The sequence below is a fragment of the Chiroxiphia lanceolata genome, chromosome 1, assembly GCF_009829145.1.
Source record: "Chiroxiphia lanceolata isolate bChiLan1 chromosome 1, bChiLan1.pri, whole genome shotgun sequence".
NCBI lineage: Eukaryota > Metazoa > Chordata > Aves > Passeriformes > Pipridae > Chiroxiphia > Chiroxiphia lanceolata.
In genome coordinates, this window is record NC_045637.1 from 20733537 (window position 1) to 20756237 (window position 22701).

The 22701-nt window shown below is 33.9% G+C and overlaps 1 protein-coding gene across 50 annotated transcripts in view; it reads right to left on the minus strand.

The window, feature by feature from the left end:
• RIMS2 (regulating synaptic membrane exocytosis 2) overlaps nt 1-22701 on the minus strand; it is a 456898-nt gene that overhangs the window by 148229 nt on the left and 285968 nt on the right. For 48 of the 50 annotated variants that reach the window (XM_032680574.1, XM_032680654.1, XM_032680591.1 and 45 more), the window contains 2 exons: nt 18198-18354; nt 13765-13881 (listed from right to left, as the gene is read on the minus strand). In XM_032680574.1, coding sequence (XP_032536465.1) covers nt 13765-13881; nt 18198-18354 — 274 coding nt within the window. The remainder of the gene's footprint in view (nt 1-13764; nt 13882-18197; nt 18355-22701) is intronic. The other 2 variants (XM_032680663.1, XM_032680634.1) reach the window with 1 other exon arrangement.

Below are 22701 nucleotides of genomic sequence, written 5' to 3' on the forward strand. Positions count from 1 at the left end.
ATGGGCTGGTTGTGAATGAATACAAGATAAGCAATGAAAAGAGCCATGAGTAACAAAGAAGGCAAGTAATTTTAACTAATGTATCTATATATTTGCCTGCAGGACACCCACACTGGTGGATTCACAGTGGCATAAGATAAAAATCTCTGTCCTAGATGAGTGATTCTTCCCTGAATGCTGGACTGTACAGACAATGTTCACTATTTTAATGAATAGCGGAAACTGGAAAGTTATTTCATGTGCTTAATAAAGTGAAACATAGGAAGAGAGGTTGTTGCTTGATATCAATAAGGCATTGACTAAGTAGATGGAATTAATAAGAAAAGAGTGATTCCCTAGACCTACAAAATAACATATTTTTGAGTAAGCATTGAACTGGGGGAAAATGTAAAGATAAATGAGGAAATATTATACAAAAGGTAAATTTTCCTATATTTCCAATAAAAATAAGGAAGAGGAAAATAGTGGGTTTCAATGTATAAGGGGAAACTGGATAAAGGTTATGCTATAAATAGTCCTTAAATCACTGTCAGAATATGAAAAGAAAAAAGCATGAAAAACCAGGAAATGTGATTGTGGTTGTGAGGTGCTCAGAGGAGTTCATACCTGGTAAGATGACTCAAGTAACTTGGACACTAATATTACCCCAGGCAGCCTGGATTCAACAGGATCATGGAATCCAGGATCAGTTCCTGGGCCCAAGGAATCTCACGATACTGTTTTAACAATGAGCTAGAAATATTCCACTTCATGTTGGATTTTCCTTTCTGACCTCAGGAGGAATTAGCCTTAATAACCTTCTGTTCAATAAAGCCCCAGAAAAGATTTACTCCATCTCTCTGCTTAAATCCCAGTTTTTTCATATATATGCAGTACTGTAATTTTTGCCCTTTATTTTCATTGACTTTACTATATGTTTGAGAGATTAATTTCTGTAGAAAAGAATGATTAAAATTTACAAGTCAAGATTCTCAAAGTAAGACAATTTGAGAATAGCTCCAAGTTTCACTAATATCTGAAGAGTCACAGACATAAGCAATAATTTGAAACAGGTCCAGATAAATTAGTGCAAATATGAGTATATATCTAAGGCAAAACATGTATATAAAAATAATTAATTATTGAAATAGTATACATATGAACACATTTCATCACATATTTTCAGAAAACAAACACAAAATCCCTCCCTTTATCAAAGTTTCTACATGTGGACTGAACTATTTACACACTTTCTATATATTAGGTTTCATGTAAAACAACATAATTTCAAAACAAATATTTAACTGAGTTCTAAACAATATAATGTCTAATATACTATACCTTCGGGAGAATTTTTAAAAAGCAGTATTTCTTTGGAAGGAATTTTTGGATCCTTTTTTTGTTTCTATATCCAAAAGTAATTTTACATTTGCTAAAAATATGGTTATATATGATCTGAATCCAGAGTAAACCTTAACGAACTTCTCAGAGGAACTCATACCCAGAGGGCAGCCATGAAGTTAATATAGAGAGTTCTTTGCTTTGGAAATTTTTACATGGTCCCTCTTGTAAAGCAATACTCATATCAACCTTTATATCTGATCTGAAGCCATCACTTCCTTTTTATTGGCTCATAGTTTATCTGATTGGTATCTTTATTTCTATTCACTGACAACTATGTAGACCTTTTCCTGGTTTGCAATATTTCTGAAAATATCTTAATCACAGGACTACATGAGCACCTTTTAAAAGCCACTATATTTCAAGTGGATAATTGTTTCACAGAAATTGTTATGGGCTCGACTTCTCTCTGTCATATATTTCCTGTATAAACTGGAACTATGATCTGCAATCACACACGAGTATTGTGAATGTATACAAGTACTCCTAAATTACAGAATATGTAGTATACAAATACATACAACATAAAGTTACATAAGCATAAACTTTTATTTTTCACTCTATTTTTCACTTAAGCAAAGTATGAGATTTCAGGAAGACACTATTTCCGTGTACTTTAAAGTAGATAGGCTTTTCCTTACTATTTCAAAGAGAATAATAAATGCAATGAGCACTCTGGAAAACTCCAGCAGAAATAAGAGTTTTAAAAGACACAGGCATATAATATCCATATAACCTAATTTATGAAACTGGCTTCTATAAAGCTATTCACCATCTCTTGGGATTTACCCATAGCCCTGAGTAGTCAGTTTTACATGCATACATACTCAGAGTATTAAAACATCTTCACAGTATGTGTTTAGCACTTAAAACACAGATCATATTCTCAGTTTGGAATCAAACATGGTACTGTCAATGTGGCAGAGCTAACAATATACTCCACATCAATTGTACCTCTCAAGATCATAGTAAGCACCCTCAGAGTAGGTACGGCACATCTTACGGGAGCGGAGTAATCTGATTGCATCTTCACAAAATAGAGGATACATTGTGTGATCCTGGCTGCCAAAACATAATGGGTGAACACAATGAAAAGCTACCAAAAGATGAAATGAGGACAAAACAACATGAAAAGCAAGCAATGTCAGCAGCAGAACAAAACACTGGAAAAAAACACAGCTGGAACTTTGGTAAATTTTGCAAAAGTACTTTTGAAAATTAAAGTGTATTGGCTCATAGCTATAAGAGCTAAAAGACTATGAGAAAGGTATCACACTTCAGTTTTATCATAACGTTTAACAGAGACATATGTGTATGAAATTCTGTATATTAAAATCACAGAATTAGCAGGTATTAGTGTTTGTTGATTTCAATAATTTCCTTTATTTACTTTGTAAAAGACATTAGAGTGATGTAAATAAAGCATTGTCTTCATGGACTACCAATTATAGACTATTGGCAGTGAAAAAATATTCAAGTGAAACACATGAAGAATGACCCAGTGTTTGTGTACACACTGTACTAAGAAAGCTAATGTTGACACCAACTCTACACTTCTAAGTTTTCTACCATTATACACAGACTAATAAAACCAGAAGTGGACATGTAGGTATGTAGAAGTACATGCATTATCCACACATAGTCACACAGAGGAAAACATATACCTGACATCTCTGTAATGGTGATCTGTGGACTGGGTGTACCGGGAACGAGGTAAAGTAACATAATGACTGAGTTGATGGCAGAAAGAAAAACACAGATATGAGACAATGAGATGGAGAAGGAATGATACACATCACAAAACTAAAAACATTAAAATCTGAGAATACAGGAGCTACAAAAGTATTGTTAAAGAGCACTGAACTTATTAACAAAATAATATGATATACAGTTCTAAAGATAAAATTATCTAGATGATTCACACATTTATTCTGAGAAGCCAGTGGGAGACCATGGATCAAGCAGACAGCTAAAATTTGGGATTTTCTACAGTATTTCAGTCAGGAAGAAAAGATGCAAAAATCTTTCTCTGAAAGCCACTCATGAAGTCAAATTGCCTGTTCCCTTCTTTGAAGGTAGTTATAACTTTAGTATGAAGTTTATCTTTAGTATGAAGACATTTATCTGGTCTGTCTGAAAGGCTATCACCATTGGGAAATCTATCTCCACACAGCTAGCTCTAGAGCTTTCCCATTTCTAGGAGTAAGTTCTCCTAATACTGATTGACTGTGATAAAAAGTGAATTTAGATTAAAGTCTTTCATTATTTAAATAACTAATGAAGAGATATAACACCAGTAACAGAATATGCCAAAAAACCCAAATACACGCATTGCAAAATAATAAACCAAAGGTATTTATATTTTGGTTCTATTTTGAAAATATGACTAAATTTATATATTTTAAATATATTTGTTAGAACATTCAGTATTTTCTAATTACCAAAAATAGAAGATTGTTATTTCTCTTTTAATATATACAGGGGGAAAGGGGGTGGAAAATAGCAGGGTTTACCACTAGGAAGGAATTATTGGAATGCAAAATTGCTGGTCTACAGTTCCACCGAAGTTGGGATATTTCAAAGGAATGTCTAATCACGAGAGTCCACACTGGGAGTGTAAACTGATTTCACAAGAAACATGGAAAACGTCATGTTTATCCTCCATTTTTATTTCTCATACCTTAAGTTGCATAGAATGATTTTTCTCGTAATCACATTTTTCTAGTAATCCCATTGTTACAGGTAGCTATATTACCTACACTTATTATATTGGCTTCTTTTGCATGAGGATAAAATATACCATCAGTCACATGTAAATTTTCCTTATAAGCATATTAGGTGAATTATATATAGTACAGTAGATCTTTGTGTTCGCTTCTTGTCAAATAAATGCAAAAGCAGAGTCACCACTATAAAAAACTTCTTACTCTAATCCCTCTTTATGCAATTTAAACTTTGCAGTTTATTACACGAGTGAGGAGCCGTACGCAATTCAGCAGGGCCAAATTTGACATGGTACACTGAAAATTTGAAGAAGGACTAACAATTAAGAAAATAATCATAGAGCTTACACTGCAGGCTGCAAAAAGCTTTTAGTGTTTTTAAACTAATGCACAAACCTAAGTACCAAAAGCAGTCTACCTATAACAGCCTGGCAGTCAGCATGTTGCCAAGAAACATGAAAAAAAATTCCACCATGTTCTTAAAATGTTCTTAAGAATATATGCACACCCACAGGAAGAACAATGTAAAAATGTAGGAGTCTATCCCACAGCAGCTGTGATATATAAGATGGTGGTGAACAACTGAATACCAGCTTATTCTTTCCACTACATGGTGACGTTCCCAGGCTACATCCATATGAATATGCCTTAAAGTGATTCAGATGCAACCCTGGAATTAACACCACAATAATTTAGTAAATATTAAATTAGTATTAATAAACAATTAAGCATTTCCAGACAGTAGATAACATTTTAACAATTCACTTTCACTTTTATGTTTCCAATAGTAAGTTTACTTGGTAGTCTTTAAAAAATATAAGACATCAATAAATACAATATATTCAACCATTTTTTACAAAGCAAAGCTTTAAGTAAAACTAGGACTTCAAGCAGAACATATGTTGCAGAACATGAATCTCATGGGAATGCAATTGGTATTTGCAAGAAGATTATTCACTGTCAGTAAGAAGGAAAACCCCAGACTGTTCTCTTCACATATGTGAATGAAACACCATCAATTAATATTGCTCAGGATTTCAGTCCTAACTACTTTTCATATTGCCACCAAACTATGTTAATTGCCCAAGATCTGGTATCGAGTTTTGTTCTAATAGTTTTAGAAACTCAGTGTTCTTATCAAGTTATGAGACTTTTGGTTTTGAGACAGGCAGTTCAACTTTTCCTTTTTTTTTTTTTTAAAATTCAATCAGGTTTACAGAATCAGAGTATGCCAGCATTTGGAGATAATCACTTATACAGTTTAATATGTAATGATTTTTAACAGGTTTAAAATATTCTTCCTCCTCAGAACTCTGCTTGTCTATACAGAGGAGTGAGGTAAGCTTTAGCTTATGCTTGACCTGATTCTCTGGCATTACTGGCTATTCATACCTTTCCCTATTTTTCAGAGCCCATGTTAACCATGCTAAGTTTTAATAAAATAATAGAATCATTAAGGTTGGAAAAGACCAACAAGATCAAGTCCAACCTTTGACCAAATAGCACCATGCCCACTAAACTATATTGCAAAGTGCCATGTCTACTAATTTTCTGGACACGTCCAGGGATGGTGACTCCACCACTTCTCTGGGGAACCTGTTGCAATGCCTAACCACTCTTTCAGTGAAGAACTTTTTCCTAATATCCAACCCAAACCTCCTCAGTGCAGCTTGAGACCATTTCCCCTTGTCCTCTTACTAGTTGCCTGGCATTGCCAACCCCCACCTCACCCAAACCTCCTATCAGGTAGTTGTAGATAATAAACTTACTATAAAATATTCTTACAAGCGCAGCATAAAAAATAAAAAGATTATGTCTGTCTGACTTGATTAAGAAGAAACAAGCAGTTCTGTACATGAATTAACACAGTCACCAGCGTACAAGGCATTCATCATAAATCAAGAATAAATAGTTTAACAACATTTTTGCATTTCCATATAATCTCTAAAAATAAAACATTATAAGTATAGAGATATTATTCATGTAAGCATGTGTATCTGTCTGAAAATTGTTTCTACTGAAATACAGTAATATTTTCCATAAAATACGCATATTTCCCTGTGTGAAAGACAGACTGACTGACATGACATAGGTCAAAACATGATAGTATGCACAGTATGAGACAGTGTATTTTCCTGAGCTTTATGTATTTCAACATGCAGAGTAAGATGCTTAAATGCCATCTTTCTTCTGAGCATCTAGCCAATATTAAACTAATTGTTTCTTTATTATTAATACTTTATGTATTTAGGTTAAAATAAATTCTTTTTTCTTTTACAGATATGTTAGCAACACAAAAAATGCCTATGACTTATCTAATTCTTAATGTCCTACACTGCAACATACACCACTTCCATTTGGCTAATACCCAGTGTAAAATACTTAAAACCATAAAGTAAATGTATCATAATGTAGTAAAAACATTAAGCTTCACAACACCTATGTGCAATAGAACTTCAATAATGTTCCAGATCTGCATCTAAAATCAACATCTCTTTTAAGTTGTTAATAAAAATCATGATCTCCTATGCTCATGTAGATGGGAATATTCAGAAGACCGTAGAGACAAATTTTAGATATGTCAGATTTTTAATGTAAGAGAAGAACTCCAAGATATTTTTTCTTTTTTGGTACCCTTGATTTAGATTTCTAGCCTCTTATCACACATTCCTGACTTGCTACATGACAGTAATCAATAGCAGAAATATGTCAAATGACAGTATGGTAAAATGAACATGCTAGCCTGCATCCTCACAGATTTGTGAAACATCACCTATTTTGTTACAGATAGCATAGACAGAAAATTTGCAGCAACAACTCATTCCATTTATATTAAAATAATGAATTTGGTCTAATAAGGCAGCACAATAGGCTTGCAATAGGATCATTACTGTACACACACACACACAGAGTCCCCTGCCACACCCCTGTGTGAGGTGAAAACAGATTTCCACTGTTCTGACAAGATTCCAGATATATAGGTAGAGTAACTTTCCATTTTTTAAAGTGAACAAAAAATTAATTAAATTTTTCTGATATTGCTCACCTATTTGTCCATTTCTTTACAGATTCATTAGAATTCAATGAACCATGAGGGTAAGAAAACAGAAATCAGAGATACACTAACAGATTAGATTGCCTAATTGGAATCACTTAGTATTCAGGAACAGACTTGACATATCAGAACAGTCTTGAGGAACACACTTGAAAACACACACACACACACACATACAGGGTGCCTCACTTGAGCCTGATGGAATAAATACCTTTCTGTTCTTAGTATACAAGGGAAGTTTAACCTGTTCTCTACTGCTTTGGATATTTTATTCAATAGTAAAGATGAAGCATTTAGAAGATAATCTATCCCTTTCAATTTTCATTCTCTGTGACCATTTGATTGACATTCCAGCTTCCCTGCTAGAGTGGGGAACTTGCCTCCCAGGTGTTTCTGTGGAAAGGATGAAGTACTGGAGTACTATTACTTCCTGACAGTCTTGTGTTTATTGGAATATCCATAAATAATTCTGAATGAAAAAACCCAACTTTCTGTTCCACTGTTAAAGCCTGCATGAATGAAACTCAGTTGACACAAGAAGTTTCTCTCATCTTATTATTGTTTATTCCAATAGTCAGCTTTTTCCAGTGTATTATCTTATTGTAATTAAAGTAATATATTGTATCATTGGCAACAGTATTATCCTCTATTTTTAGTAAGACTCTTTTACACTTTTTCGACTGAAATAACAAATTAAATGAATGACAAGTATAAAACTGCTGAAATTGTTAAAAAATTAATATAATTTTTTACTGGTACGAATTTGCCTTTAATCAAACACTCCCAAACTTCTCAAGGTGCAATTTTCTGAAAAACTAACAGTGTAATAAAATGGGAATTAGCTTAATCAGACTGCAGGTAGTTCTTTGGATTAATTGGAAATTTAGGGAGAAAAAAGCCATTGAAAGTGGTAGAAGGGAAAAGAGAGAGGGGTGACACATGAAATTTAGGGAAAGTGCTGTGGGAAGGAATGAAGTAAAAAACTGTGCCTGGGATCAAATTAGCTGTGAGGTTGAGCACAGAATTGCTCAAGGGAAGAAGAGCCTAGAACTAATAAAATGATGTGGCTTCAGGTAAAAGGTGTACTATATTTCCTATTAGCAGCTTCCTCATTTCAAGAATGGAAAGCAACTATTACAACTAGTTACTCTTTCTGAAGAATTGAGTCCAGTGATATTCTCCCAAAAGTTTATATTCTCATCTAAATAAAGCAGGAGTTAATGTGCCCTGTGGTACAATACTTCCCATGTTGCTTTATAAACACCTGGCAAATCACACCTAAAAAGTACGTAAATAAAATGTGAAGTCAAGCTCCTAACCTTTAGAAAACAGTAAATGCCATTCAAGAATAAAGCACTGGCTATGTAATTTCCCCCAGTACATTTCAAGATTAACAGAATATTTTTATTTAATAGTTTGGGGTTTTAAAAGAAAAAAAAACAAGTTTCCCTTACTTATAGACATGAAAAATTTTTTCATCAACAATGGTATGAATGCTTTTTGTTACATCAATTGTATAGAATTTCCTGCTAATCTTTTGGATAGATAAAATCCTAGAAAAATTCCAATGGATTGCAACTGGCAGTTTGAAGACTTAATCTGTGAACCAATAACAATTATCAGCAGAGAATTTGTAAGCTGACACATATTCAGTCAAGATGACTTTCAATAAGTCAGAATCACATTATCACAGTGCTCCCCATATTATATTTTAAGCCCTTGCTCCAAAGGGAGCAACTAAAGTCTTTTATCTTCAGTAACACTGAAGTCTTTTATCAGAACTGCATTATATTTAACAGGGGAATTTTGTTTGTGTATTTCATTCTGAGCAATGAGTCTATGACTTTTTGTTGTTGTTGTTGTTTTGTTTAATTTGGCACAAAGGTTCTGAATCATGAGTCCTTACAGATGTAACTACATTTGAAACACTGCACATCTCTTGCCACCTTCCCACTGCACATCCTTCTGTAGGAGACAATCATTCTTCAGCACTCGTAGAGGCACCAGGCTGGTGGGTGGTGCAGCTAACTCTGCAACTTAACAGTGATTTGAAAGGAGAAGAAAAACTTAAACACTCCAATTATTGAGATTCCAGTTGATGTAAACGTTTTATAACATAGCTACAACTAAATTTTCAGCCATGTATTTCTTATACTTTACTGGGTGTTTGAAGAAGCAAAGCAATGACATTGCATAGCCACATGTGGGTATGTACCCACATGACACACAGAATCAAAACCTGAAAACATTATCCCAGAACTTCTACAAAAAACATCAGGTACCCTTTATACTTTGCAATATCTTTGTACCCGTAGTGTACACTTAAATGATTTTACACTAAAATATTAAGTAAATAATAAACAAATGACTACTTAATTACATATTATTCAGATGTGCATTTAATAAAGACTGTGAAAAAAAATATAATCTGTTCTTTTCAGATTTTATGGTGCAACATCTCAAAAACTCTTTTCCCAGTTTGACCTAATCCAGCACCTACGTAATAACAATATTGGATTAGGAGCCTGCTACTCATAGATAAAGCAACTGCACAGTGTAAGATGACATTTAATTACACACATTCTACAGAAATGTAGAATTTATATTGCTTTTACCCACATTCAATTTTGTGTTAAATAATAGATGCAGGTAATTAAATAGCGTTTTAGCTAACATGTAGCAGACTCACCAGCTTAAATATAGTAAACAGATTTTTTTGGCGTATATTTTGACATCTACTTTATGTTTAAAAAAAGCACCCCCTTTCAACAGCATGAAACAAACAAAGTGTGTGTTCAAATTTGGGAATGAAATCTCCTCTCAGTAATAGTGGCGAGAAAGTCGTGTTAGTCCCAGCACACCCAGATAACATCTTTGAAAGCATTTAAAGATAATGGAGAATATTTCTTTAAATAATCATGCCTATGGTTACCCCATTACTCTAAAATGACAGATAATAACTTTTGTGATTTAAAATGGAAAGTGTGCAACAGCTTTCATGAAGAGATAGTGGACTCAATTTAACTTGCATTTTGTCTCGTTTTCTCCTAAGTGTCCAGTAGAAAAACCTTTATGCTTTAGTCATTCTCTGAATGTTTACTATATGTATGCTGAATTCACTATTAGCAATTCCATGCCTCTAGGAGAGCCCATTTAGGATAAAGAATATATCTAAATTAATAGTTGCTAAATAGTATCTAAGCTTGTTAGAGCCTAAGTACAATTTCCTTACATTCTTGATGTTTGTTGTTAACTGCTGAAAGAACTTTCAGAAAGAAATACACAGATAAAGTTTTGACTGATGTTGCTTCTTTTTTTTTATTATTTTTTTGGAACTATGTTAAGATTCTCACATTTTTCCTCTAACTAGGCTAGTACTGATAGTTTAAATATTAAACTCGGGTTAAATCTGGCTGCTTCCAAAATTTTCTCTATAGTTTGATTAGTTTCAGTTTTTCAAGTGACATAAAATCAGTTTTTGAGAATTTATTAAAATGTCAAACTGAAGTTTGCAAGGTTATCCCACTACAGATAAAAGATCTTAAGGAACTAGGGTCTGTATTAGGTCATAAGTATTCATATTTCTTTACATTAAAAATTTAGGGTATCTCATAGGAGTGTGGGTACCTGCAAAAAACCTTAAATTTTGACAAAAATTAACTAGAAGGTCTATACTAAATATCCAGGGAACAAATGAACATGATTTCTCACTTTGAGTTAGCAGTATACACAGTACAATTCTGACATTTTTGATGATACAGCAACAGATACAAATTTGAATTTTAAAATTACCTTGCCAACAAAAATAAGTATATGATTTAATAGCCACATTTGACATATTTAAAGGTTTGTGTCTGAAATTGAAATTGTCTCCACATAAATTTTAAAAATTATGTCTTTCAGAGCTTTTAATTTCTGTTATTTTTATTTTATTTTCTGTTCTAACTACGCATTCAATTTTGAAGGAATATTGACATTTATTATTCTTGAGGTCATTAAGCATTTTGTATGTGGTTTCAACTAACTCCTTAGTGCCATATACCTTAGAGAACTCTATGTTGAATTATGTAGAAAAGGAAGAGAAGAATTTTCCTACTCATATTCTCAGTCATACTTTAAGTAAGCAACTGAGCATATCTATAGGAAGGGACTTTTTCAAAATCCCCTTTTTGCAAACAGCTTCAGGGGCCTAATGGACCACGGAAAGAGGAAAACCATCAGAGCTGTGGGAAAGCAAAATGTGATTTGTTTTCAGAGCCAAATGTGGATGACATGTAGAGAGATTACAAACCTATACAAAAGTTCAGTTTTTCCAATTCTCCAAACTGCTTGCAGTCCCAGGAATTTTCAGGATCAGCACCATTAAAGAGCTACTTTTGGGACACCACTGGGTTTTTATTATGTAACAGAGTCAGTATCACAAATATTCTCTAACAAAATTTGAAGTCTAATAATTTTTCCATTCATAAAACCAGTGTCAAACTAACTAATATAAAGCATGATAAAGTTTGGGAACAGTCTTCCTGTTCTCCTCAGCGTTGCCTAAAACCAATACATTTCAGAGACTGTATGTTGCAATAGAGTCATAACTGGTCAGCAATTTGATTACACAGGCAACAACTCACCATGTATGAAGAGGAGAACTTCTCTGTGTGTTTTGGAAAACACAGACAACATATAAACTTGTTCAGAGATTCAGAGCACACCTAACAAGCAAATACCTATTAATCTAGAATGGTCATGTGAAAATTCAATAATCTCATCACCAGCAAATTTCTGACGCTGTTTTTCTAACATATTCTAGAAAAACAAATTCTTTTTCTCTAAATCAGGTCAGTCCAATAGGGATGATTTGATTGAAATGATGGGGAAATATTGTGGTACTGTACTTAAAGCAAACTTTCACTGCTATGCACTCATCTGTGAGGCAGCAAGAGAACTGGCACAGTGAACAAACCCAGCAGCATTTCATAAGACATATGCAGGCTCTGAGGACAAGTTTAGATACTATTTCAAGGATGAGTGCTCTAAAAATCAACATAATATTATATCCCAAATGCATTCTGTAATTTTCTTTTAAGGAAACAGCTCAGAATCTTCAAGTTATTTATTGCCTTCTGTGTGAAAATCAGACAGTCTCATGAGTCAACTAAATAGGTTGTACTTTCCATAAGTTAAATAGAAATATTAAATAATATATTGTAAAAAAGAGGTTCATTTACGATCTACCATACTTGTAAGGAATACAGTCAGTATCCTGGATTGTAAATACTTGACTGTTTTTTCAATATATTTATTTTTTGCTCATTTGACTTTTTTTTTGGATAAATAAAATCAAAAATCACTGAAATAGATTTATTTTTTTAATTCCTTCTGGTACTCTTTTTTTTAAACTTATCAAAATAGAAATAATTATTTTTTTTCTTCTGAAATAAGAAAATTATTATAATCTTCTGAAGAATATTGTCTTGCATTCCATATAATCATTGTCCACCACATCACTGTTCTTTTAAGAAATATTAACCTTTTCTGTTCAATATAGCTCACTAAAAGGCACTGAAATTCTTTGTATTACAGTTAGGTACCCCAACTATGTGCTTTGATGTCACCTGAGGAATAACTTCTAATGTGAATCTGTAAAAGTATTAACTCCAAATATTAGTCATATATCACTTGAGATTACAAAATATATTTATATTACTCCTTGCTATATACAACTGTGAAATGAGACAATATCTGGCAATCATTTCTCTCATTATAAAATGCAGGTTTTCAACTTGGTGCATAAGAAGCTGGAAGATTTTAAAAATTAAATGTAATAAATGCTTTCTGTTTTGATTTTCTGACCTGAAGACAATGAGGTGGAAAAGATCAATAATTTTTTTAATGTCACAAAGTCATTGCCACAATAAATTCAGCAAAATTAAATACATTATTCAATTATTGGTGAAATGCTTTTTTTTACAGCATTAAAATTCATAGAGCTTGAGAAAGCTCTGCTCACTCTTTGGAAAGTTCCATCAGGCAAAACATTAGTAACGTTAGTCACAGTCAGAGGTGCCTCTAAACACAAAGACCCTGACTTCATACATGTTGCCCTAAGCTTTTTTTTTTTTAATAAAGTTGCTCAGAAGTTTGAGCAAAGGTAAACACAGAACACTACTAGAATATACTTTTGTTACACCTGTGAACTGCACTGCATCCAATAGGAGTATTATATTAATATGGAGCTAAAATTGTCTGGTTTTATACCTCTTTATTCAGCAGCAAAAATCATCAAGCCTACCGCTCGATCTCTTAAAAAGATATTCAGCACAAAGAATTTGTTAATACGTAAAAACATTTTTACAAAAAAGGACAAATAACTATTTGTCTTTTAGATTGTACATTTTCTCATATATTTTTTTCAAATTCCCTCCTGGCAAAGGTAGACTCACTTGACGGTGTTGTCAGCCTTACGTGCACTTTATATCTTTTAATGTATGTCATGTAACCAGTGGATAAATGAATAGGGAAATGCTAATCTCTGGGTAAATTTGCTATTTCCTTTATCAAGCTACCATGCTGGAGTAACTCACATGTTCCTAATTCCAGGCCAATATTTACCTCTCTCTGTCTGGGGAGTAGTGGTCATCTATGACTCGGTGTCTGTCCATTCGGTTCAGGGTGTTGTAATGCGCAGCAGTAGATCGAGTCCCTCGTGGTCCCTGATCCACATTCCGACTGAGGATAAAAGACAACAGATTCTGAGTTCTGAGTGTGCCTGCACTGTATACCCTCACTGGATTGTACAGACAAGTATTAGCAAACATGTTTGCAATGAGATCTAGCTGACATAGCTTTTGCATAAATTTACTCTGAAATAATTTTAGAACTCAACAAAATTTGCTCATTTAGAAAAAGGTGCCAAGTCCATGATAGGGATAGAGTTTTCTTCCTTTGTTTCAATATTTGTTTGTTTTGGAAATGAGAGGAAAACTTTTCTTTTTAATTAGAAAGGTTAATTTCAGACAAAATTTCATTAGTCTTTCCAGACTAGTACCTTCAAGGAGAATTTCCTTCTAGCTGAAACATGCACTGCAAAAAATTTTTCATGAGCTCTTGAATTTGGCTATACTATAAAGATGTAAAACGTAGTGAGTTACAATGGGGACTTCAGGCTGTTACGGTGCAGTGCAATCTGTTGAAATCATCGTCATCTGAATTAAAAATAGTTGCTTGTTTTGTCCTGGAAAAATTTATTCTATAATCTCATAGAGAATCTGAAAGAGACAGAACTGTTTTAATTAGAGTAAGTGGTGCCCATAGTGCAGGCTTTGTTAAATAGCACCAATAACCTTTGCAGTTTTGTACTATTTGAGACCAAAGCTTTGCCTATCGATTGCTTTACTCAGTTCAACTATTGATACCTACTGATACACACTAACTTCACTTTTTTGTGCTCTGTAAAAAAAATCCACAAGAATAGGAGGATAGAAGACAAGTTAATTGTAATAATTATTAGATAATTAAAACATCAGTGTTTTGTATAGATTTGAAAATGTCAGATTGCATGCTTCCCTCCACACCAATTCAAGTTTTAGACCAATAAATTCTTCTGTCTCCTGTCTTTTACTGCTATCTGCACTAATGTAAGCCTCTGATTTGGTTTTTGTTGCTGTTGATTTTTATCACTCAGATCCTGTGTCCTTTCTTGTCACTTTCTCTGCCCTTTTGGTACCATCATCCTTATCCTTTGTCATTTACCAATTCCTGATTAGTGTTAACCTGTATATGTATCCTTCACTGCTGCTGCCATGCTGTTGTTTATTTCTGCATATAAGTGCTATGAAGATGTTGCAGTACACATAAACTTTTGCCTTCAGCTCCACCTCATTTGTTATAAAGCATTTCTCCACTCTGGCATTCATGAAACCAAATATAAAGTTTACTCTGGTTAATGAACTTTATATTTGCCATATTAAGAGTACAATTCTTCTACCTTCTGGTCTAAAACTCTTTCTTTCAAGAACTTTTCTGTGTCTTTTAACCCTTCCATTTATACTGAAAAGATAGAAAATCCAGTATAGCCTTTACCTGCCATTGAATACTTTCATGTGTATTTGTACTTTACAATGGACATGGACAAGGTTCTTCTGCTGTCTTTTGTTAACTCTTATTTTCCCAACAACTAGCTTCTCATTCCTCCTTTCTGTACTCTACTTTCTGTCCAACCCTTTTCCCCAGGGTCTCTCTTTTGTTTCAGGTTTCAAAAAAACTATTTTATCTTACTTATGTCTTCTTTTGACTTAATATTTAAGTTTTCCCAAACTATCATTTCTTTGTAAAACTTCCCAAAGATCTGGGCTCTCTGGCCAGTGAATCAAAACTCCTGCCAAAACTCTGACTATAAGACTTAGTCCTGAAAACTGAATACCATCCTCTCTGCTAAAATCACTTTCCATAAGATTATGTTAGGAGTTTATGTCTCTAAATAAATTTTTTTCTTGAAATTTCTGTATTATATCAGATTCTGACTTCATGCTGATTTTTAACATCTTACAGTACTGTATTTCTTCTATTTCAAAGTGTTAATACTATTTCAATCCTGTTTCTCTCTGCTGAGGATATCTTTGTCAGCCAGATTTACTGTTTAACAGAAAGTGACATACTTCCTCTAATGAGCCTTGTTTTATAAGAAAAGTTTCTTTCATAACATGTGAAACTCCTTTGGAACTTTCTTGCAGTTGAGAGAACACGTAGGGAGCAACTCGAAAACAAGTACGCAGGTGAAAAGTTGTAATTGCAGGCGATGATGGTAGAGAATAATAAACATCCTGGATTTATCACACCATTTCTGTATAACTACTTTCTATAGTCACCTTCATCTTGCTTTTTCAAATGCATAGGTTTAGAAAAAGCTTAACTCAATGTTGTTCCATGCCTCCCACAGTCTAAACTCCATTCTGATCTACAGAGAGAATAAGAGTTCATTAAATGTGCCAGCTGAAAACACTACAAGACCAGTATCAATTTCTTGTCAGCTACTATGCAATGGGCCTTCGGTGGAGTTTATTAAAAAAATTCAGTAGGACTGAGGACTGAAAAATGGCTTCTAAGATATAACTTCTATGGCCCAAGAGCTCCTGCCTGCAGAGGTGTCAGTCACTAATTGAGAAATCTCTGGGTGTGCAGCACGCTTACAGCAATTAGGACATCTGTATAGCAGCATGTGTATAATGAACTCAGTTAAAGAGGGTGCATATGTGATTGATAATGCTCATAGCTTTCCTGAGTACCCCTGCATTTTCAGTAGATTTTAAAAAGACATTCCTGCAACCCATGGATTATGCCCCTTTTCTACAAATGCTCAAGTTCTGGTATCCCAATTCTTTGAGCTCAACAAGTCCTCAAAGACTTGGTGTGTTGGCAGGGAAATATTACATAAATAATGCATTTGATTCTGACACTGTAGGAAACAGCTGCAACAAATTCAAAACTATATTTAAATATTTAGCTTTAGGAAATTCAAAAGCAAGAAACATTATGAACCCTTAGAGAAATACAAAACTACAAAAAAATGAAAAGTGTTTTCAGTGGTGTTAAACAAGTGTTAATTACTAACTTGGGTAAAAGTTCTGCCCAAAATGCATACAGTATGCATGTACACATGAAAACACAAACATACACATACAAAGAGATTTTGCTCACATTTCCGTTTTTATCCAAGACAAATAAACCCTGGAGATTTAGCATAGGCAATTACTTAGGCTGAAATCAGTATAGTAAAAATCAGAATGGGTCCCTTTGTATCTACTGTTTATGTCTCATTTCGAGTCAGACTGTGTGGTTTTATATGGGTGTAGATTTCAAGTAGAAACACACAGTTTCTCCCTGTTAGCTGTATGAGATGATATGGGATACTTTGGGACCCTAATACCTCACTAATGCAAAAGGATATCATATAGTCTACATTTGTTAGAGGAAATGGGAGGTAAAAATGAAATTAAAAAGTAGGAAGTCAAGAGAATTTAAAGTTAACAAAAAGAACAAAGATAACAGAAGGGGAAGCAGAGCACAAGAGAATCAGAATGGCTGCAGCAGAAAGGGATAGACATGTTTACCTGGTAGGAAATATTGGATACCAGATCTGAACACTTAAAAGGAAATTGTGAACATTATGGGCAAAAGAAATAACTTCCCCTTTCATTCCAACTGAATTAAACCATTTGGAAACCTATCCATACATAGCAACAAAAGTGCTGGAAAACAGGCTTCATTCCCGTTTACATCTATCCTTCTGCTTCCTCTAAAGAAAGTTTATTTTGCAGGAGTTTTCTTAATTCTTGCTTAAACAGTATATTCAGTCAAGTAGAGGTCATTACCCAAAAGGGACAGCTTTCGGAAGAAATTTCCTGATCTTTGTTTCACAAGATAAACAGTTATTAGAGACCTTCTAAGACCAGGAGTTGACATTTTTCAATATAAAATTTTATGTGTGTCAGCTTATTCTTGATGCTTGATAAAAGTATGAAAAAACTAGCAGAAAGCAAGCTACTGCAGGCAGGAAGTGCAGCTCTCCCAGAACCTTGACTCTGGGAAGGGTTGAAAGGGTTGAAAACATCCGTTGTCAAATGAATGTTAAGGGAATGTCAAATCATCACATACTATAAAATATGGAACCTTCTAAATAGCTCTAGAAAATGAAAATATGGAGAATATTTTGCTTTCCTTAGACTGAACTGCACTGATTTTTGATGAAAAATTAGGCAAAAATGGGCATAAGTAATTATATAATCGTATATATTTATATATAAAAATATAGAATTATATAATCATATGATAAAAATAAAATAATAATAAAGACTATAAACAAGATAAAATTAGGTATAAATTAGGCACATCAGTATAACATAAGAACAAACATTATTGGCTTCATATAATTTTTTAAGATCTAACCAGTTCCTTGCCATTTTGAAAGTCTGGAGATTCTTTCCAGCATTGGTACAGGATCAATACCACCAAAATGTATATAACTGCATAGTTAAACAACAGTTTACCTTTGTGGGGGAGGGACACTGGGAGACCACGATCTAGTCCGTCCTATACTATCTCCACGGTGAGGGGACCCTGATCGAGAACAATGATTAGATGACATAACTTGTTCTGGCACTGATAATGTTGAGCTTTGAAGATCTCTCCCATTATGTCGATAATCTAAAAAGAAATGCAAATGTTCAGTGAATCTGAAGTTGCACTTTTTAATTTCCCTACTGTAACTGTAGTAGTGAGAAACACAGTAAAAGATGGAATTTGATCAAGAATGTTATCATGTCTTCTTGTGTTCTATAATAAAACATACATACCTAAAGTTGACTCTTGTTGTTACAATTTACTGTAGTACTGATACAGTTCCTATGGTTATACTTTAAGAATACAGAAATTAATTACATATGCATCAAAATGGGGATTTATAACAATAAAAATACCCAAATTTAAATTTTTTTGTGATTGATACGATGCATTAATAACAAAACTAATAAAACTGATTTTTTCCTTTGTATAACAAAATTATTACTTTTTTAATTAAAATTATATTGCAACCACTGTGTGTAATGTATTTCAAACAAAAATGTCCACAATTAAAAATTAATCTAAAGTTCAGTTTAAAAATTTGTAGTAGGAAACTACTATGGAGTTAAAAAAAGAGTTTGAGTTTAAGAAAGATTTGCATATCTGAAATGATTAAAGTAACAAGAACTCGATGATATCAGATTTCACTCATGATTCTGAATTAAAACACAATATTTCCTTCACAAATATACAAGCATCCTGGACCTAATCTTGAATTAGGATAACAGAAGGCATAAATGGTCTCAGCAAAAGTCTTCCAAAGGCTACCAGATGGACATTTTACACAGGCTTTTAAGAAGAATTCTTTTAAAAGCTGGATTTATTAAAGTGACTGCATTTAATTCAAAAAAGTTCAATTCAGTGTCCCAGGGTGCCACAGTCTCTGGAAAAAAGATGCCAGATATACAGCAATTTCAAATAAGTTTCCACAAATTTTTTGAAGATCAAATTAAAACGATGATAGGGAATTGAAGGTTGGCAATTCTTAACCTGATTACAATGTTTTGCAGAAATAAGTCTTCAGAGAGTTCCTGGTGGCTATGACAACTGATATAACTGTCTTCTTTTATTCTAAAGAGAGTAACCAAGTAAAGAATATTTAGAAAGATCCACCTGACACTGGAAAAATGCTGGCTCATAACACTGTTATTCTTTTACCATGAGAATCTTCTGAGACTACAAAAGTATTTGGTCTTCTACTCCATAACTTGTTATTTTTCTTCCTGGTAAACGTTCAATAAGGTCCAAAGCAAAACCTCATTAATTCAGTCCAATGTTCAATACTTTCAACTGAGTATTCATATTTATTGCATGGCCTTAGGACCAAGGATGTATATGAACCACTCTAATTCATAAATAACTTTTTCCTCCTATGTTAAGGTGTAAACTGCTTTATGTGTATCTGGCATGTGTGTACCAGGGGGAAAAAAAAGCACATCACCATTACAGTACATTAAGATAATGATGTTGAGGATCAGATAGTCTCTCCTCACTACACAGCAATTAAATGATGTTCTGCGTAGCCTCAGTTGAGAGTCAGTAATGAACTACAGATTTTTATCTGTATGAAGTTCATTTCTTAGCATATGCACTGACAAAACATATAAGGGACAGCGCAACATAGTTCTGGGTGAAATCACCAAAGGAGAGACAGGGGAAATTTTATCTCTGTTTGAGATTATTCACTCACCAGTAAAGCAGAGAAGACAAACAAATAAAGTTTTTGCAAATCAGTCTGGAAATCAAGAGACTCTGCAATTCCGTAATTCTTTAACCAAAGGAAAAATAGCTAAAGTAACAGTACTGGAGAGCCCACGCTGCAGCAGGCTCCTGGCAGGACATGTGAAGATGTGGAAAGAGAAGCCCACATTGGAGCAGGTCTGCTGGCAGGACTTGTGACCCATGCTGGAGCAGTTCATTCCTGAAGGACTGCATCCCATGTGAGGGACCCACACTGGAGCAATTCGTGAAGAACTGCAGCCCATGGGAAGGATTCACATCAGAATTTCGTTGAGAACTGTCTCCCATGATAGGAACACCCCACTGGAGCAGAGGAATTGAGTGAGGGGTCCTCCCCCTGAGGAGGATGTGTGATTTGACTGACTGCAGCCCCCATTCCCCATCCTCCTGTGTTGCTGGGAGAAGAGGTAGAGAATCAGGAGTAAAGTTGAGCCCAGAGAGAAGGAAGGGGTGGGAGAAAAGTGTTTTAAAATTTAAGGGGGGAGGTGGTATTTTCTCATTATCCTACTCTGATTTGATTGGTAATAAACTAGATTAATTTCCTGAAGTTGTCTGTTTTGCCCATGACAGTAACTGGTGATGGATCTCTCCCTGTCCTTATCTCAACCCACAAGTCTGTTACACTTTTCATTCAGGAGGGGAGTGATGGAGTGGCTTTGGTGAGCACCTGGAGTCTAGTCAGGGTCAATCCACCACACACGTAAGTGAGAAGCAAGTTATTAAGAACTACTGTATACTGAAATAAAAAACATGATTTACAGTACAAGTACACAGACAGAAATATTGTCTTATTATCCTAATAACACGTATCTATTGATATAAAAAAAGCAGAGATGGTTTTTTGTATTCTGGATACAAAGGGAGAATTTGTTGCATTTGGAGATTGAAAACAATGAAGAGCAGTAATCTGAAGAAATAAGAAAATCCTTTAGAAAAAAAATCAACAGTTTATGTAATATTTGGCATGTACAGACATAGAAGTACAAGGGGAATGAGCAATAGCATAACTATTCTACCCGAATAAACATAATGAAAGGCAAGGTAATCAGTTAACAAAACACAAAAACCTTCTTTGTCTGAAAAATTCCTAGAAGTGAGAACTAGTAAATCAAAATTATTGTATTTATTAAATCTATATAGAGAAGCAAATCAGTATATAGAAACAAATTAATTCCTTTGAGAAAAAAAGCCTCCTCCAGCTCTAACTTGTTATTGTAGTTGACCACTTGCACAGTATTGTTGCAAAAAAAAGTTTATGATTATGTAATTAACTGCTAAGTCTAATCTTGATCAAAACTGGGGTTTACATTAAACTGGAAACAGATAGGCATTTCTTTCTGGTAACTATCACTGGTTCTGCTTCCTTATGACATATCAAAAGGTAGAAACTATCAGCATTCCCAGTAATTTTGCATCAACAAAACTAGACCTGTTTAACTGTGTTCAAAGAAACAGATTATTTTCTATGCTTTGTTGCCAGAAAATAAACTTTAAAATTCATGACTCATTTACTCAAAACAAAAATTACTGTATTTATAAACTTCTTTTTAGGCAACAGGTCACACATTCAAGAGTAGCAGTTTCAGTAGGGCAAGTCACTAACATAAGATAATTCCAAAGTCATCTTTTGGTTTTCCAGAGTTAATGCAGCTGATTTAACTGCCTGTACTGTAGGTGTGATTTAACTTCAATTTCAAAAATATTCCATGTCCTGGAAACAAGGTTAGTGAAAGTAGGTAAAAATATATTCTTGTGGAAGGAAATTATAGATAGAAAACAGGTCATAAATGCAGCTTGACCAACGAGTTGCTATTGAGCAAAGCAGATAATTATTTATAGCAGTAGTAAAAACAGGATAAACATTGGAATCTGCTTGCAGCTCTAAATATTGAGTCATTACCATAGAATCAAAGGCTTTATAACTACGGCAAGCCTCTTAAATCAACATAGCACACAGAACCTGATAATCAGTATAATCAGCGATAAACAACTTGAGCTGCAGACACCTAAAGATGGGCACATGGCAAAGATATCCTCAATGCCTCCATCTTTTTCTTTTCATGGGAAGTTCTCATTAAAAACCAATTCACATCAAAAAAGGGATATTACGAGGCACACTACATACAGCTTATTCGGACCTGAAGTTTTAATTTTATTTGTTTTAGGGGAGGCTATTAATATATTTGACTTAAATTATTTACCCACACAGCATGGCTTTACTACGCAAATATTATGCTACTAAGGGTACATGTTCCGTAAATACTCATATTAATGAATTCTTACCAAATTCTGCAGCTCTCAGGCACAAAATTGAAGAAAATTACAAACTTCCAAGTATGAAGTTCATATCAATAGCCCTAAAATAACCCTAAAAAAAATTCCCTGAAGTGTAATAATGAAGATTTTAATTCAGATGCCTTGTTGCTTTTTTGACTTGAAAGAAACTCCTTGTATGAAAATTGTTCTAGAAAGACAATACTAGAATTTTTGTTTGTCACAGGCAACACAATTGACTTGTTTCTGACACTGATGCTAAGTGGTGTTTTCTGCACTTTAGCATCTGTACTTGATTGAGGCATCAAGCTTTCTCTATATCAGATATTTAACTTTTTAACACTCACTGCGGTTGTGCTTAGAACAAGCACTAATTAAAAGCAATTATATAATCATATTACCAGAAATGCTTAACAC